Consider the following 18657-nt stretch of genomic DNA (forward strand, 5'->3'; position numbering starts at 1 on the left):
GCGAAATACAACCAATATTGACAGCAGTTAAAAGGCGACTGAGCGAAACCAACACATGGAAGAAAAGCTGAGAAATATTTTATTTAACCAGTTTTGTTCTTTTTGCTAAGCGTGTTTTTATTTTTTGTCTTCGATTGCGAGCGACTTTGGACTGCTTTGAATTTTATTAGTCGTCTTTTGAACTACCGGCGCACACTCAGTCACATCTATACATTTATACTACATTTACACTCGACAGCAAAACTCTGCGAACAAATAATCATCAAATCGTTTGTGGAAAATGCCAGTAAAAATAGAAAACCATGCCATTAATTTTATTGTGAAGTTGGGGAGCCATTACGCTTCTATAAATCAATTATCGACTGCAATTTACATGCCATATTACAAATTACATAATAACTTCTTAAATAACATTGCTACTCCTTTAAATTTTCCTCTGCTTACTTTGTGCTGTTAAGTGCTTGAAGTTGTTTTAAAACATATTATTTATTTGATTTTGGTGAAATTTGCAGAAGAAAATCAAAGCAAAATGATTTATTCTTGAAAAATTGATAATTGATGTGTTTATCTTAAAATTAAGTAAAAACTCTGAAATTAAAAAAATATTTTCCTAGATCCCATTCACAATAGCGCAGAGCTTTTTATTTTGCGACACTAGATAGTAGAGAACGTTTTAGTCATTCTATTCTATGTATTTATCCTCTAACTACTTTTAAATTTAATTGATTTATTTTGCGGACAACTTGAAAGAGAATTACTCGAATAACAAGGATACAACATTGAAAAGTCATTCTTCAACTTTCCTGCAATTTGTGGTGTGGGGTGTGAATTTAGAAAAAATAATACTTTTACTTCCATAGCTAATAATAAAGATTTGCTAAACTTTTTGAAAATTTTAAATTTGCTTTACATACACTAATTAATACCACAACATGCCACGCGCTTACTTATACAAAAGTTGTAATTTAAACATTTCGAAGCTATTCACTTTTGATCCTCAAAATAGATAAATATCAGGCTTAATTTTGAGAAAAACTTCTGTAGCATTAAACAGTTTACTTTTGTCAGCATGTTTTTAATCGTCAAGTTAAGATTTACGTTGCAATATAGATTTGACATGACTTATTTTTCCTTTTTAGTATTAAATGGGATTAGAAAATGGATTTTGAAAATACTAGATTATTTGTTTTTACAGGGTGTTCCATATAGCGTTTGCTTTTTGAACCACCTATTTTTTTGAGAATGGTAACACAAATGACATGTCAAATGTGATCATAATTTACTTAAAGGTTTGACATTTACCAAATGGGACGCTATACGCTTGAACAAAATTGGGAAATATTGAAAACCTATTTCCAAAGTGGTGAGTCTTCTTCCGCGGTTACAGTAAATGGCGAGCGTTACCGTGACATGCCCAACGAGTTTTTGTTTCCAAAAGTTGAAGAGGATGACGTGGACGACATTTGGTTTCAACAGGACGGTGCAACTTGTCACATTGCCAAAGTTACACTCGAACTTTTGGCTACCGTTTTTGAATTCCGATATCAATTGGCCGCCTCGGAGCTGTGATTTAAGCCCGTTGGACTATTTTTTGTGGAGAGCCGTTAAGGATGAAATGGAAATGCTATGCGAACCATCCAGAGACGATTGATGCTTTAAAACACGAAATCGAAGTTGCCATTCATGAAATTGGAGCCCAAACAATCGAAAATGTGCTTAAAAATTGGGTTGATCGAATGGCCTAATGTAAAGCCAGTCGTGGCAGTCATTTGAACGATATTATTTTTATTCATAAATGACAATGTTCAATCTTCAAAATAAAAAAAAAGTTTGAAAAAATATTGATTCGTTTTTTTTATAGAAGATTCAAACAGCAAATTTTACATGGCCCACCCTGTAGAAGGGCCTTTGGCTTTTATAAGAGCATTATGCTATTTTGCTTTCACAACAGAAGATCGGTTGAACTATCAAATCAACAAGCAGTGCGGCTCTTATTTTGCATCTTGTGCATGGCATGTCCGAACTTAACGTGGTTATGCTCCCCCTTAACGTCGAATTTGTTCAGCGGTCGATTAGTGGGCTCGAAAGCATAACATACAATTTTTCAAAGTTCTTTATATATATACCAATCAGGAAAAGTGTGAAGAAATCCTAGAAAAAGTTATGATGCCTTATGTATGTAGAAAAGAAAATGCCGCTGGAATGGGTCTTCCAACCCAAAACATAGCAGTTAGCGCGCAAAGCACTTCTTTCGGGACAACAGCATCAACGAGATGGAGTGGCCAGTGCAATCACCAGACCTGCACCCCATCGAAAACTTATGGAGCGCCAAATAAAAAAGTCACAGAACGTCAATCCAGATATCTGCATGTGTTTCATAGACTACGAGAAACCATTTGACAATACCACCTTAACCTAATTAAAATAATGGAAGTATTGGACATAAACAAATATGACATCAAATGAGCACAAAGCTTATTTTGGGATCAGACTGCAGAAATTAGATTCGGGGACATTGCCATAAGAGAGCAATTGCCTACAGAGGACTGAGGCAAGGTTGCGCACTTTCTCCATTAATATTTAACGTATACACATATGACGAAAAAAATTTTGAAGAAGCAAACGCAGATGTTGGTATAAAAGTTAATAGGCATATATAGATAACATTCGCTACACTCGCTAAATAAATGCGGCAGAGACTATTCAAATAAAACAATAGAAAGAGTAAGCAACTTCAAATATCTACGAGTATGGCTGAACGATCAATGGGACCATGATCATGAAATAAGGGTAAAATAGAAACTACCAGAGCGGCATTCATGAAGATTAGTAGACTACTGACATGCCGGGACATACCGATTAAATTGAAGGTACGATTTTTAAAATGCTACATGTGGTCGACACTTTTACATGGGACGAAGAGGAAAAAAAAATTACTTGGCCTGCCAACCATATGGCTAAGACCAAATAACATTTGCATGTAATCCCTAACATCCACCACGGATACGCCGATCAAGAAGAAGATAAAGTACAAGTTTTCCAAAGAAATGCGACCAAATGTGGAGTTGTACGCTCTGCATGAGCAGAAATCTCAATCGAAAGAGGCAGATGTTTAGTCGACTCGATGTAGGGTAGACCTGCCGCCGTCATTCGGAGTAACGCTGTAATTAATGGTGCCGTAGCCGTACTGCTATAGCCCTAACCGTAGCCACAGCCGCAACATTAGAGCATTTGACGATAATCATGCCGTAACCATACCATAAACAGTTGATATTGAAGTAAAATTAATCACTACATTTGCATTTTGTCATAAAAACGCGGATAATTTTCCACTAAGTCAATTAAAATTTTTCGGCGTTCATTTGTAATATTCAAATTTTTATGGCAAATATCAACACAAATGTAAAGTATATCACTGCTGCTTACGGTTACGGGGAAAAACCAAAATTCAATAGATACGTACGGCTATGGCTGCGGCGTTATGGTGATTGCTATGGTTACGGGTATGCCTAAGGTACGACACCACTAATCGCAGTTTAAGGGCGAGCTACACGGCTAAATATTACCTGCGTCTTTAAAGTTCTTCGTATTGTTTTGTGTTCATGTTGATTCGCATATCACTTTCGTTTGCATTGTTATTTTTTGTCTACCTGCAAATTTGTTTCGCCTATTTCTTTATTCGAAGTGAGTGCAAAGAAAAATACGACTTTTTGTTTTAATTTTTTGTTTCATTAAATGAAAAAGTGATAAGATGAAATCGTGTTTTCCCTCTTTAGAGAGTGTTAATAGAGAATAATCGCAATTGCTTTCGTTGTTCGATGACCAAAAGTTGTATGTTTTTTAATTTAGGGTAAAAACGTTCGAAGAGTGAGATATTTACGATTTAATGCTGAATTTCGTGTGCGAATACTTGTTTGAATTACTGTTTTAACAGTGCAATTACATATATGGACATACATGCCATATATTCACGTCTCTATGTGAGTTGTAAATATAATATATATTTTTCGTTTGCCGACTGGTTGGACTCTTTACCTGTATTTAGCAAATCGTTAGTCATTTTGAACTTAATAATCACATAGCATTAATTGTTTTAAATCATATAATTTAAACTTTGAATTTATCTAGTTATTTTTTGCCCTAGACCGATTTAAGTGGTTTAATTTTCGCAGGGACCATTACTTTACTATTTTAATTGCTTATTGCGTTAATGAATAATATTTTTTATTATTCAGATACGTGAAGTACTAAATATCATCAAGCACTTACGAAGGCAGGAAGAAGGCGGTGAAATAGGAAAAGGTTTTGTTTACGTATCTACTTGACATCAAATTTACCAGGGTCTTGGGATGTAAATTTTGAAATAATGGCTTTTGATTTGGTGGGGTATTTTTTTGTTTTTTGTTTTTTTTTTCATAATGAATAATGCACCCATCCACAACATTTGCGACTACAAATTAAATTTCTCGCAGGTTTTGGCTCTAGCAAGCAAAGTTATGCCTCCTTCGGCGTCGACACCCAACATTTTCATTCGTTCAATGGTCACCTATTAAAAAATCCAAATCAAGAAAATTTCTATTTTGGTGAGGAACAGAACAATGATAAACATAATTATATATTTTTATTCAAATAAAAAAATATGGTAAATTAATATACTCATATTCAAACAGTTTTCTGAGTAATTTTCAATTTCTGGGTAATAGAATAACTACCCACCGAAGGACGCATAACATTTTCATTTTCATCGTTTCTTTTGTCCCATAACGCTACCATCTCTATTTGCTCGCTACGACAAAACAATTTAAATAATCAACAACAACAACAAACAATCAACTTTTCACGATTTTCCTCCATAAATCCTCTATTCAAACCCAATTTCACTGATCGAGTACAAATCATCCCTAATTGTGGTAAGATATTTGATGAGATTTGATTTCCCTTTTACACTTTTGACATTTGCATGGCCCCTCCTCTTTTGGAATCTGGTTTTAAGATTAAAACGTATTAGTAAACAAATGTATGAATGTGTTGCAAAAGTTGTTGCTATTTACCGCATACTTTGGTCCTCTTTTCGAAGTGTTTTGTCAAGTAGACAGATGTATGTACTTGTGTTACAATGCTTTAAACTTTTTGAAACTTATGAAAATGATCGATCTTTAAGAACTACATATCGCAAAATTCGAGCGAATAAAGCTTGGTAGATGAGCAATACCTAAAAATTTTCAAACGTAAAATATTCCGAAAGAACTTGGAGCACTCCGGGAAAGTGATGGCACATATATAATGCGGTACATCCTTATGCAAAGGAGAAGACGTTATTAAACACATTAAATCACAAATAATACGTTGGTTGGGTAATATTGAACGCAAGAAGACTGCCCGCCCACGAAAAACCCTGGTTTCATTGACCTGAAAAAGGTGCACGCAAATAACCGGGGGGATACAGCCAAGAATCGTGACGCCTGGAAGAAAATTTTGAATGAAGCTAAGGCTGTAACGCTGCCTGATGATGAGGAAAGTCTATGTGAATCAGCCAACAATGATTGCGGAGCTGAAACAGAATATTCGGATTGAGATTGTTGCACCCAATGCGATAATGGGTGAGCGAGTCCTTAAAAATTTGAATTCTCGTGTGACACCCTGTAGATGTGCTAATGGTGAATATTTAAATGATGTAATTTTTCACATATAATTGTCAAGTGCATCTGTCATATACGGGCACCTTATAGTTCCAATTTATATTCTCATCCGTGAAATGCAAAAACAAAGAGGTAATGAACGAGCCAATACCAGCGACACCCTGTAGATATGCTAATGGTGGATATTTAAATGATGTAATTTTTCACATATAATTGTTAAGAGCCGTGTTTTGAAAATTTTTCCATGTTTTATTTTAAAACAATATCCAGCGCGGTTTTTGAAAGGCCTTTTATAATTGTGCAGGCAATAATTGAAATGATAGATTACAAGATTTCTACATCTACAACGGCGTAGTACAATGAATTCACTCGTTAACAAAAATGAAATTTAAAAGCAATACAACAATAAAATGAGAACAAATTATTTCCGCAGCAAAATCAGCTGATTATGTCAATTTCACTGAGAGCGGGATAGCAGTTCGCGAGTGTCGCCATTGTTATTGGCGCATATATCCTTCCATAAGTGTTTGACCGAGCTGATTTTCCAATTTGTGGTAATATGGATGACAACAGATATGTTGAGGTATCCCAAAACGTAATAATCTGTTATGTTATTGCACTTCCAGTCTTAGTGTGAGCAAGAGGAAACAATGAAGACCTCCGGTTTGTGTCAGATGTCAACTTACAGCGACCGTTCAGGCTTCCATGCTAATAATATAAGTCGCAAGCCACTCTATCGTGATGCCAAGCTCGGCAAGAGCTTTGCGTATAGAGCCGAATCGAAACCTTCCTATACATATTAGCCAGGCTTCGGATATGAACTACACTTTTCAACACAGCACGCATTTACGAACCTCTTCTTTTTGTGTAACAACTCTCACAGTAGAAAAGGTACTAGTTCCTTCAAAAAAACATTAAGAAAATCCTTAATTGTAACATCAAAGTAATTAAAAAGGTACTTCGAATAAATAACCTCAATGAAAAAACCTAACAAAACACGTAATTTCATCTTGTAGCTAATTTATTCGTCAACTTGAGTTTTGTGAGGATTCAGTGCTGAGTGCAGAAAGGCTTTATAACCAAATATGTACATGCATATATGTCAAAACTAATTTTTACTTAACGCTTGTCAACTTTTCTTATCGTTATTTGTGATTGAAGTAAAAGTGTGTGATTTAATTTTACAAAATATGACCTTATGTGTGAGAAATTTGCTGTGATTTGTGAGATTTGGGTATCTCTCTTAAGTATTTTTCAAAGGCTGCACAAGTATCATATATGTATACACGTTAAAGTGTACACCAGCGACTATTTATTTCAGAAGAGAATGTAAATAATTACACGTTTTCTGAAAGCGACTCAATAAAAAGACAATTGGAAAATAATGGATAATGAATTTTAATATCTGCATATAGCACGCAAAAATAATGCAGCTACTATATGATATTATATACATACATATGCATTTATAGTAAACCCACATCCAATAAATAAAATATCACCAAGAAATGTATGTTTAAGAGAAATTTTTAATAAGACGTAATCATCGTTGTCTATTTGGAAAACACTGGTATTCTCGTCTTTCTTACTCGTAGTTATCGGTTTGTAACCTGAGTTTTTCCATTCATACATACCTATAGTCATACGAATGCAACTACTTTGCAGCATATTAAGATACATCACTCTGTTAACTGAATACATACTTATGTACATATGCGCTGTTATATTTCATAGAAAAACATTGAACGTAACGTTGTTGGGTCTACGTTGGGCGTGAAGGCGCATTGCTTTAGCCAAAGCCAAAGTAGTACGAGTAGCTTCGCAAACCATCGCTACTCGTGGGGTAGCGGCTACAGCTACAGTTCGTCAAGTTTGCATAGCAGTGCTACAGTTGGATTGGGTTCGGCTAAAGACGACCTATGGGCGGCAATCCAAACAAACTATAACTACATCATGGACACAAATTTGTTGGATTCGTGCAAGGAGGCCGAGCGACATCTGGCGGAACAGACTGAGCACACCAATGACGAGCATTGTGAACAGTCACAGTGTTGTTTGAAGGTAAGTCTGTCAGGTTGCAAGATCGCTTTCGTTTGCTTATGTATTTTCTTTTTCTCCACTTAGTTACTTGGTGTAACACAACGCCGCGAAATGTCGTGGCATGATCCGAAAGAGCTGCGCAAATGGCTGCGAGAAATGGAAGAGCGTTTAGAGACGGCCCCCACGTTGTCGGTTGCTACGGCATTAACGACAGCAGAGTTGCAGCGCTGTTTAGCAGAGCATTCGGTAAGTAAGGCAGTTCGTTGTCATCAACATTCTCTGCAGTTTTTGGTTGTTTTTTTTATCCCAGACACGAACCTTGTTATGAGCTAGACTGGTTGCGATAATCTGAATATATAAAGTACTAATTCAAAACGGTTTTATCAGCAAATGTGTACATATACAAATTTAAATTCAGCAGATTCTTTTTTTTACCAAGCCTTAGCAAGTGGCGAATAGATGAAGCAAATGAACATATTTCGCAACGCGGGAAGAAAGCTGCCTAAAATTGCATGGGCTGGTAAGGCAGTGCGACCTAGTTACCTAGAGCCATACTCGCTAGAGGCGAATCTTACTCTATAACTTTGTTGTTGCTTTCGCATACAAATTTTTCGTCAAGTTAATCGAGCATAGAGATGCCGTGCGGGGAAATGGCGAATAGAAGATACTTAATTTTTGCTTAACGCTTGAGATTTTTTTTATTGTTTCTAAGCATTGAGTTAGGGGCGTCCTTCTCCTCACTACATATCACTCAAACTGTTCGCAAAGATGCATTAGCAAATGTGTCGCATATAGAGTAACTTCTTCTATTCGCCATTTCCCCGTTCGCCATTTGTTTGAAAAATTTGCTTGCGAAAACAACAGCAAAGTTCGCCGCTAGTGAGTATTGCTATAACTCATTAGGCCGCACTGCCTTACCAACACATGTAATGTAAGGCATGTGTTGCCGATATATGTACATATGTTCATTTGTTGCTTCATCTATTCGCCACTTGCTAAGCAGAGAACGTTAATGAATAGAGAAGTCTTAATGACTGGAAAGTGTTCATTTTCGAGGGGTACTCGTCTCGCGAAGACAATTCACCATAGACAGATTTTTCAACAAAAATTAACAGTGAGGGGCTGAATTATGTAAATTTAGCAGCAGTCGATAAGAATTTGTTGGTGATTAGAAGCAAAGAATGTTAGGTAGCTTTTTAATATGACCTATATATATTTGAATTTTTCCAAATCATCCAAAATTATATAAATATGTAATGTCTGTCTGTCTGGTGTCTGTAAAACGTTGTTGAATTCCCTTCAACTGAATCAAAATCCTCTATAGCAAACGCTTCATTACCAGGCGCACAGGAAGATGGCATATGCAAATGTAAATTTGTGAATTTATATACATTTGCGCATATGTATATGCTGTGTGTATGTGTGCTCACCAGCCACAGCTCAAGATAAAACGGTAAAACTTCGCAAGAAATCCAGCGCGCACTCATGGCGCAGCGCACATTCATTGGCACAGCATTGTGCATATACACATATTTACGTACATATATTGATGCATACATATGTACGAAGCCGCGGGCACTCGACTTGACAAAAATTGAAGATTTATCAAATATTGGCAAATAATTCTACGCGAAATATTCCAATATTGACTATTTTCGTATTGTCGAGAAAATTGGCATATGGGCGGCTCGTTTTATGAATGAAAATTCTTGCTCTTAGAACTATGAGCTCGAATTTATCAATGAATTTTTTGAAGATTAGTTTTTGTTGCACACTACAATAGTTGAAACTGTTCGGCGCCGCCGCGACTGTTCAGCGCTATGGCAACTAGAATGATGGCCGCTACGCCTGCGTCTATGACTGCATTTTGTTCTTGTAGTCGCTGGGCATAGAATTTTAGCTTTGAACGACATACGCATTTTGAGGAATAAAGCGAATGCCCTGTGTGTGCGGTTGTATGTACATGCATATGTGTATATTAATAAGCATTGTTTTGCTTGAATTCAATATTTATATTTGCATATGCCATCTTTCTGTGTGCCTGGTAATGAAGCGTTTTGTATACAGAATTTTTTGATTTGTTTGAAGGGATATGGGCACCAAGTGTACATACGCACATACAAATATGTACATGAGTATTCAAAAGAAATTTGTTTTAGCTTTTGTGAGGCAGGAATTTGATCATTAGGTTATTTACATGAAATATAAGGCGATGCTCGTGAGGTAGGTCATGTTGCTTCAGTGCACACATATGCGTGCAACATATATATATTTAATAAAGATGCAATTGAATTTAGTTGTCCCATATATGCAAATACGTTTCTTTGTTTCCTTTATTTATTTTAAAGTTTTATACTATCTAGAAAATGCATACATACAAATGTATGTATATTATTATTCCCTGTAATAAAATGTAAATTGAAAAAGATTTGGTTCGCCAAAGGAACAAATAAATGCATATTCAAATGTAAATATGTACATATGTCGATATACCAAAACACTTGTATGCTATGAATTAATTTCGACTCAAAATATTAGTAAAAATTTTCATCAAATTTGTTTAGTTTTAAATTTACTAAAACGCACATACCAAAATGTGAGAGGTAAATTAAATCAAAATATAAAGTTACTTTGATTTAAAAAGTTGGCGCATATAATAATTTCAATCATTTTTCTTCATCACCTTTGTTTGAAAATACAAATTGAATAAATTTTCGTTTACCAAGGGAACATAAAAATGCACAAGCAAATGCCTTGCAAAATGCCGTCGGCATTCGTCAATTTGATTTCATACAGAAACCAAAAACTGAGCAGAGCCAATGTACTTGTACATAATTCACTGTAATCAGCCCTGTTAAGAACTTCCCCGCTGTCGAGTTAAGCGAGGTGAAATAGTGTTCGCGGTTTCACTTCATTTTTGACAATTCACACTATTCGTAGCTCGTGAGAATTCTCTATATTTAACGTTCTCTGTGCTAAGTCTTGGCGAAAAGAAGAAGCCTAATGTTATGAAAATGTTTTGTTAATGCCTCCAGTAAATCTAAACCAAACGATACGGTCAAGTTGTTGTTGTTTTTGTAGCAGCATAAACATTTCCCACGTACGGTGAATGCTGTTGGAGTGACTGTTCCGGTAATGTAGAACCAGTAGAACCGACTGTCGTGGGAATGGACAAGTAAAAGTATTTGCTTTATTTAAAGTAAGGGCGTAATAATTATTATTGTATATATTTAACAATTTTTAAAGTCTCCAGTAAAGGGAACTCGGGTTTAGATTCGTTTAATCATAACTTGTCTAGTTATTGATATATTTTTGTCCGAAATGAAACGGGTGTTTTTTTTAGCTGAATGAGAACTATATTAATAACTACGGTTTGACAGCTGCGAATAGAACTGACAGCTGCAACAAAGTGTGTTCCTGTCCAGTAAGATTTGGCAACCCATTACGAATCGTTTAACTCAAGAACAACGTTTCCAAATTCTGAAAATTTACAAAAAAAAAAAAAAAACAAATCTGTTCGCGAAGTTCATAGAGCGAAGTGTTTAAGAAGACGCCGAAATGTCGAGTACCAACTTGTTGCTATTTGTCCTTCGACTGCGTGGGAAATTATAGGCAAGAATTTATAAAATACGGCTCGTGCAAGAATTCAAGCCAATTGGCCATGCTTTGCTCGGATAGATTTATTATTCAGATCTATTGGAGAAAGTGGTCAAAAATTTGAACTGATTGAATGAACCATATAACTCGTGGCTGCGGCGGACATACATATGTCGGATTTTACATTCAAAAAATAAATGCCACGAAATTATCTACCAGATGATAAAAAAAATCATCCCAGCAATATTTAGTTTTGTATTAACATTTTAAGTTCTCAAGCTCTGAAAAGACACCCTTTGAAAGTGTTACATATACATATATCGACGCTGCAGCATTTTCGCAAGTAGTTATTGCCGTAATATTAATAAGGAATTCGACTTTAAGTATTATTCAGAGAGTAACAAAAAAAAAAAAAAAAAAAATAGGAATGATTGTATCTTTTTTTGTTTTTTTTTTTTGTTTTGGTGTTCATACATTTATTTGGGTATAATTTTATCTGGCATAACTAGTTCAGGTTTTTTTAATTAAGTTATGTATTTATTTGTCTGCAGCTAAGTGAGTCTCTACGCTGATTTCATATTTCTATTTCTATTTAAATACAGTTTAACAAATTGAAATTTATTCAACACAGAATTAAGGTGTGACAAATAATATTAGTCTCTTGTATCAATAACTAAAAATTCGAAATTCATAATACAAGCACATACATTCATACTCGTATGACAAGCTCTGGTATTTCATATTTGAATTTGGTGGGCGTTTGATATATTTTAAATCTTAATGGTAGCTCTTCTCTACTTCGTTCTTTCTTTCTCTATTTTTCCATTACAGCTGCCTTTTTCTTTTTGTAGTTGTCTGATTCCGGCGAAGTCTTCAACTTTTCTACATAGTTTTTGTTTTGTTGAGCTTTGCTCACTTCTGTCAGAGAATCGCAAGCAATTAACTCATTTTCATTAAAAAATCAGTGGCAGCGTTACGTATTTTTAATACGCAAACATTGCATTAAATTTAATAAAAGGTCATGTTTTCTAATCAGTGCGGGAAGTATACTGAATATATTAAGAAAGTATGGGAAAAATCCTGTTGTCAAGGCGTTTAAAAGGGCTGAAAAAAAAGTTTTTTGTTTTTGTGCTGGCACCGTTACATCAGATTTTTGCGGCTCATTTCTCTTTCACCTGGGTTGTATTTAAAACACATTTCTAACATTTTACGTATTACAAATATAGTCGTTGCAGTTACAGTTTACATTTTTTAAATAGTTCTGACATCGCCAATATTTAGTTCATACATTTATCATGTAAACAGCTTATGGAACAAAAATTGTAATTTTTCTCCAAACATTTTAGTTTAAAAAATGTTGCATAACTTTGAAAATTAATTTGGCAATTTCATTTTCTTATCATCTGCAGATATATGTACATATCTACCAATATTTACCCCAACTTTTTAATGGATACCTTAATCAAAAAGTTGCCGGAATATATTTAAAAAATTCGAAATACAAATTTATTCCTCAAAAGTGATATTATCGCCTTCCAAGTACTCCCCATCAACTGCCACGCACTTATGCTAGCGTTTGATCTCGCTTTCGAAATATTTCTGGAACTCTATTTTCGGTATAGCCATCAAACTCGTCTTCGATTTTTCCATTACTTCCTTTTGGGTATTAGTGGTTTTTTGACCCCATCAAATAGAAGGCAATCGCAGGGAGCGATATCAGGTGAATTCGATGGCTGTTTGCTCGTTTCACGGATAATGTTGAACTCTGCGACGGTGCAAAATCCACGAGTTGTTTCCCCATGAATCCTCAAACTCCCAAATAATAGTCCTGATGAACGTCCTAAACGGATCCATAGGCAATATTTAAGTTATTTGTCAGCTCCGATCAACTTTTCTTCCACTTTATTTATGTTTACATTCATTTTCGATGACGACGGCCTGCCATACTTTCGTCATCCTCGATTCACGATCTCTTCTGAACCGTTCATGGCACTCGTAAACAGCTGCTTTCTTTAGAGTATCAATGCCGAAAAAGTTTCCCAACATTGAATCCATTTTTAACGTAAAATTTAATACAAACTCGTTGTTGCAAATTCAAGTCCATTTGTTAAAAATGTAAAAAATCGAAAACTCGCGCAGAGGTAGATTGACGATTAAATTGAAATTGACTGAGGAGTGTTAATCATTGATTTGTCAACCTAATAAAAAATCAGCACTCGAATCAGTTGACTTAGGGCGTCACACACTGGGGATTTTGCGGAAAAAAGTCAAATTTCCAACATACCACCTACGCAATGTTTAATGGTATTTCTAAATTCCAGAATAGAACCAACAATAAAATCAAAAAGAATTACTAAATTCCGACTTACAGTTTTTTTTTTATAGATATGTGAAAAGTATAATTGTTTTATAGTATTGAACTGACTAAGAAAAAACTTCAAATCCCAAGGTGGTTTTTTTCCTTTTGCTTGAGCCGACTTCGAATTTTTTATTTTTCATTTAGGGTACGATATTTTTATATATTTTAGCCGGAAGAACAAAGGCTGTGAAGCATTTGATTATCTATTTATAATTAATTTTACAAAAACAAAAAAAAATCATATTCCTTCATATTCTTGGATCTGCAAGTTGAGCTACATTTACCTACGGTCAGAAACTAGTATCAACGTGTTCCTTAATAGCGTCTCTTTCAGTTTTAATCAATTGCAGGTGCCACCAGGCGCCACTGCCTTTTTTTTGGCAATGATAACACAGGGCAACAAAAAAAAAAAAATCTGCGGCAATAATTTTTTTTTTCAGAGAAACCGAAGTCACAGTAAATAATCGTGAATTTAAAGTAAAACATCAATTATATTTTTCGATGATCGACGGTAAAACAGCGCAGTTTGTGACAGAAACATTAGCAGCATCTTCTTGTTTTATTTGTGGAGCAACAACCTCAAAAATGAATAAAATTGAAGAAGTCCAATCCAGGCCCGTAAATGAAGAAGCATTGAAATTCGGCATGTCACCTTCCATGGTCGTATCAAGGTGATGGAGTGTCTTCTGCATGTAGCCTATAATATGGAATTTAAACGAGGACGAGTCGACTCACATACTCGCCCAATAAAAAAAGCCAGAAAACAATTGATAAAACTAGAGCTGAAAGATAAAATTGGGATACAGGTTGATACTGTCAAGCAAGGATCCGGCACAACAAATTCCGGAAACACGTCACGAAGATTCTTTGCCAATCCAACCTTAGTTTCTGAAATAACAGGTTTGGACGAAGATTTAATTAAAAGATTTGCTGTTATTCTTGAAGCCATAACCATACGTGTGCCAGTGAACCCAACAAAATTTGGAGATTTTTGTATGGAGACAGCAAAAAAGTTTGTTACTTTGTATGAATGGTACAATATGCCAACTACTCTCCATAAAATTCTCATACACGGTAAGGATATAATGGAAAATTGTATTTTCCCTGTGGGTATATTGTCTGAAGAGGCTCAGGAATGTCGAAACAAAGACTACAAAAAGTATAGACTCAGACACTCCAGAAAATGCAGCAGAATTGCCACGAATCAAGACATCATGCACCGAACGATGGTGACATCAGACCCGTTGATATCACATTTGACACCTTCTTTCAATAAGAAAAGGCACAGTGATTTAAGCAAGGAAGTAATTGCGCTTTTACAAGAACAAAATTTGCAAAAAAATATGTTTTATATGAATATGTAATGTGTATAATTTGTGTATGTATGACATCATTAAAAATAAATATTTGTTCATTATTTATTCACTTGTCGGCAGTCGGCAGCAAAAATGTTCATATTTTTACAAATAACGCAGTAGTATATATTTCTATATGGAAAAAACATTGATTTTCAACATTTTTTTAAAACAGTTTTTAAACATTGTTTTAAATCATGTTCTTTCCATATATTTTTAAAAATAAAATTTATGAATTTTAAAAAACATTATTTTTTTAAATTTTTAAAAAATTTTTTTTTAAAAAATAGTTTTAAAAAATAATGTTTTTAAACATGTTCTTTTCATACACAAATATATACAACTTCGTTAGTAGTAAAAATGTAAATATTTTTTGGTATGTATACTTTTTTCCGCATCTCAGTACAAAAATCCCCAGTGTGCGTCACCTGGCGGTTGTTTCGGGAACTCTTTGATTAAGGTGGTGATTCAGTGCTTTTAAGAGCTTTCGTAATCCATCTCAGATAAAGCGCCCCAGTTGCCTTGAATATTTCCTCATACTTTTGTATGCATACAAATTCAAAAGACTCATTTTGAGAAATGTATGTACTTTAGTTTTTGTGCTCAATCTATAAGATTTCATTAAGTCTGAAAGTTAGGTATTGATTGGGAATATTACAAAATTTTTTTTTACTTATTTGATTTATTTAGCATAGTCAGAATGTTCGGATGTTTTGTTCGATAACTTTTCATTTTGGACTACAAGTTGAATGTATAAGAACCTCTCAAACAAGCCCACTGAGCTTCTGATGGGTCTCTGACGGTGTATGCAGCCTGGCGTTGTCCTAATTGATCAAAACTGGGCGATTGCTTCGATTGCTTGTTAAAAATACTGGTACCAGTTAATATCTTAACCGTGGTCCTGACTTGACCACCGTCTGCGTTGGCTCTAGTGATTCAACCACGATCGTTTTCAATTCACGTTTTCACTTTTCATCACCAGCCACTATCAGATTCAGCAGCGATACACAAATAGGATATTGATTTTTGATTGCGGTAACTCGTGTGGCATTCATACATCAAGATATCGTATCCAATCAGATGCAAGTGGGTGCAAATGGTCTTTTGTCAAATGTTTAGCTCCTGGGTAATCGAAAAAGTGTTTACAGTATGGTCGGAATCGACTATTTTCATTATTTAATTGCCATTTTCTGGAATTGGCTCTCCTGATCGGAGTGCATCTTTGGCATCAAAATTACCCGAGCGGAATTGAGAAACCAAAAGCAGTGGCCTAGTTATTGCTGCCGCCGATATCCATCTCATCATCTGATTGGTCTGGGTGGATCCTTGACTCTGAACAGTGATCCAGCGACACACACGTGAATTACATTCTCAGCTAGCGTGCATGGCCTGATATCTCAGGTTGAAAACGATTTAAGGGGTGAAGCTGGTCTAGAGCGCAAAAAATGGGCATATTTTATGAATTTATTTTGACTCAACAAAGGAATCAATCGAAAATCTGTGAAATAGGTTTAATAATATAGCTTTCATGGTACAAATACAAAATTTTTCGTCTGAATTAATTTCAAAATGGCCGCTGTCCAGCAGTTCTCCTAAGGCGCCTTTTTTTCTAGTGGGTCCATTGCCGAAGACGTAAACTCCTTAATTTTTGTCCTGGATCAAAAAATAAAATTTTTTTAGTTTCTATATAACAACAGAAAGAGACGTACGTAGGATTTTTTCGATATTTTGTTTTTTCGCGAAATGGTGCACGTTTGAACAAAAAGTTACAATTTTCACTATAAAGAACGACATAAAATTGTTGATTAAAAAAAAAACTATGTAAATAAATAAAAAATCCTACGTACGTCTCCGGAGAAAGGTATTTCGAATGTATTGTCAAAATTTCGTAAGAATCGGTAAAGATTTGTTCGAGTTATGTCTTCGGCCAGTTTAAAAAAAGTGATTTCGAGAAAAACGCGTTTAAAGTTGTGAATAGCGTTCGGGGCATACCTGCGAGGCACTGCCGTCGAATGAAAAATTTGGGCATTTAGACATTTTTGCTGGCATCCCTCATTTGGTATATTATTTCTAAGACCCTAAAGCACCTTTTAAGACAAAAAAAAATTTTTCGATTTTTTCAAAATTCTAGACCAGCTTCCCCCCTTAAAGAAAAAGTTATACTTTTATTTTGAAAGCCCCTGTTTTTTGTTTAAGAAGTAAATTTCGAGTGTATTTATGTAATTTGGTTTTTAACTTAGCATACATGCTTTTGTGTTTGAGTGAAAAACGGAAAACGAAAAACACTATAAATCAAACGAAGTGTGTTGCGCAGAAGAAGATGATGGCTACCTGACGATGGCACTGCTGTATTTTCAGTTGTTTTAATAAGTGATGCTACTTTTAGCTAGTAATGAATAATTTTACGCTTACCATAAACATATCGAAGATAAGACCATACTGTACAGATGGCCTTAACATACATAAGCACATAGGCAGGTAATGTATGCATGTATATGCATGCACATGTTTGTAATGATGTAAACTGACAAACTTTTGTATTTTCTCTTTTGCTTCTTAGCTTTGTTGCAAATATTAGGTCAACATGTTGCATGGTTTGTTCATTTGCTCAATTCTTAGCGCCAATAAGCAGTACAACCATGAACAATAACTAAAAAAATCTCGGCTGCCATTTCACCTGAGAGTGTAGCACGTTTACAATCGAATGCCACTGACATACTCGTCTCAAATAATTTCCACTAGGCCAAGCTGTCTTTGAGTCGAAGCTCCAACACATTCTCCGCCACACTTTCTACGTTGTTGCTCAACGTGAAATTCTAATTTGAAACCTCAAAAGAAGCGAAGTGAATGAGGAAGTAGCCGTATTTGCCGCTAACACATGGCGTCCAGGAGAGGTGTCAGCATACAATACACACTCATTTACTTATTGTCTTTTGTTAGAGAGTTATGCAAAAATATTCTAAGACCAATTATGAAAGGTATTTTGAAAAGAAATCTTGAAACGAAGTCGAGAATGCTAGGCATTCATCTGACCAAATATACATACAAATCCATATGGAAGAAATATTTTCTTAAGCCAACTGGAAAGATCCGGTTAAAGAGAAACTGATGCATCAAATGTTTGCATAGTTACTGACAAGCCTGCAATTCCATCAACTATGCGAACGTGTTGGTTTTTAGGTGGTGGTAGAATAAAAGCGAGCTTAGTTGGTCCACTGTATGAAAACTTAAGAAACTGCGTACACACCACAATGAAAATTATAATGTAGACGGTGAAGTTAACCAAGGCTGGTGATCAGTCGAATTGTGTCCATCGCGCTGAATGATGGCAGTTTAGAAAAGCGTGGAGAGGATGAGGAATCCAAATTCGACTAAGACGAATTGCAAATAGCAATAGCTAAGCTAAAGACACCAACGGCGCGAGAGTTGGGAGAATGTGGCGTAAATTATTCAGAGTTTTCGAGTGTCATGGAACCGTGGAAGATGCGATAGCGTACAGAAATTTATTTTTAAACACTCAGCATCCCAGAATACTAATATACTATATCTATTCAGCTAGATGCGAAGTGCTTAAAGCAGCCACAAAATGGAGGGGCTGGACAGGGAAAAACACCAGAGACCATTATGGAAGTAATTTTATTGTAGGGAATAGAAAAATGTATATGTA

At 35.2% G+C, this 18657-nt stretch overlaps 1 protein-coding gene across 4 annotated transcripts in view; it reads left to right on the forward strand.

The window, feature by feature from the left end:
• The window catches only part of LOC129241255 (klarsicht protein), a 194147-nt gene that overhangs the window by 49984 nt on the left and 125506 nt on the right, over positions 1–18657 (forward strand). For all 4 annotated transcript variants that reach the window (XM_054877494.1, XM_054877496.1, XM_054877492.1 and 1 more), the window contains 2 exons: positions 7374–7700; positions 7764–7925. In XM_054877494.1, the coding sequence (XP_054733469.1) occupies positions 7374–7700; positions 7764–7925 (489 nt within the window). The remainder of the gene's footprint in view (positions 1–7373; positions 7701–7763; positions 7926–18657) is intronic.

Source organism: Anastrepha obliqua, chromosome 3, assembly GCF_027943255.1.
Source record: "Anastrepha obliqua isolate idAnaObli1 chromosome 3, idAnaObli1_1.0, whole genome shotgun sequence".
Classification (NCBI taxonomy): domain Eukaryota; kingdom Metazoa; phylum Arthropoda; class Insecta; order Diptera; family Tephritidae; genus Anastrepha; species Anastrepha obliqua.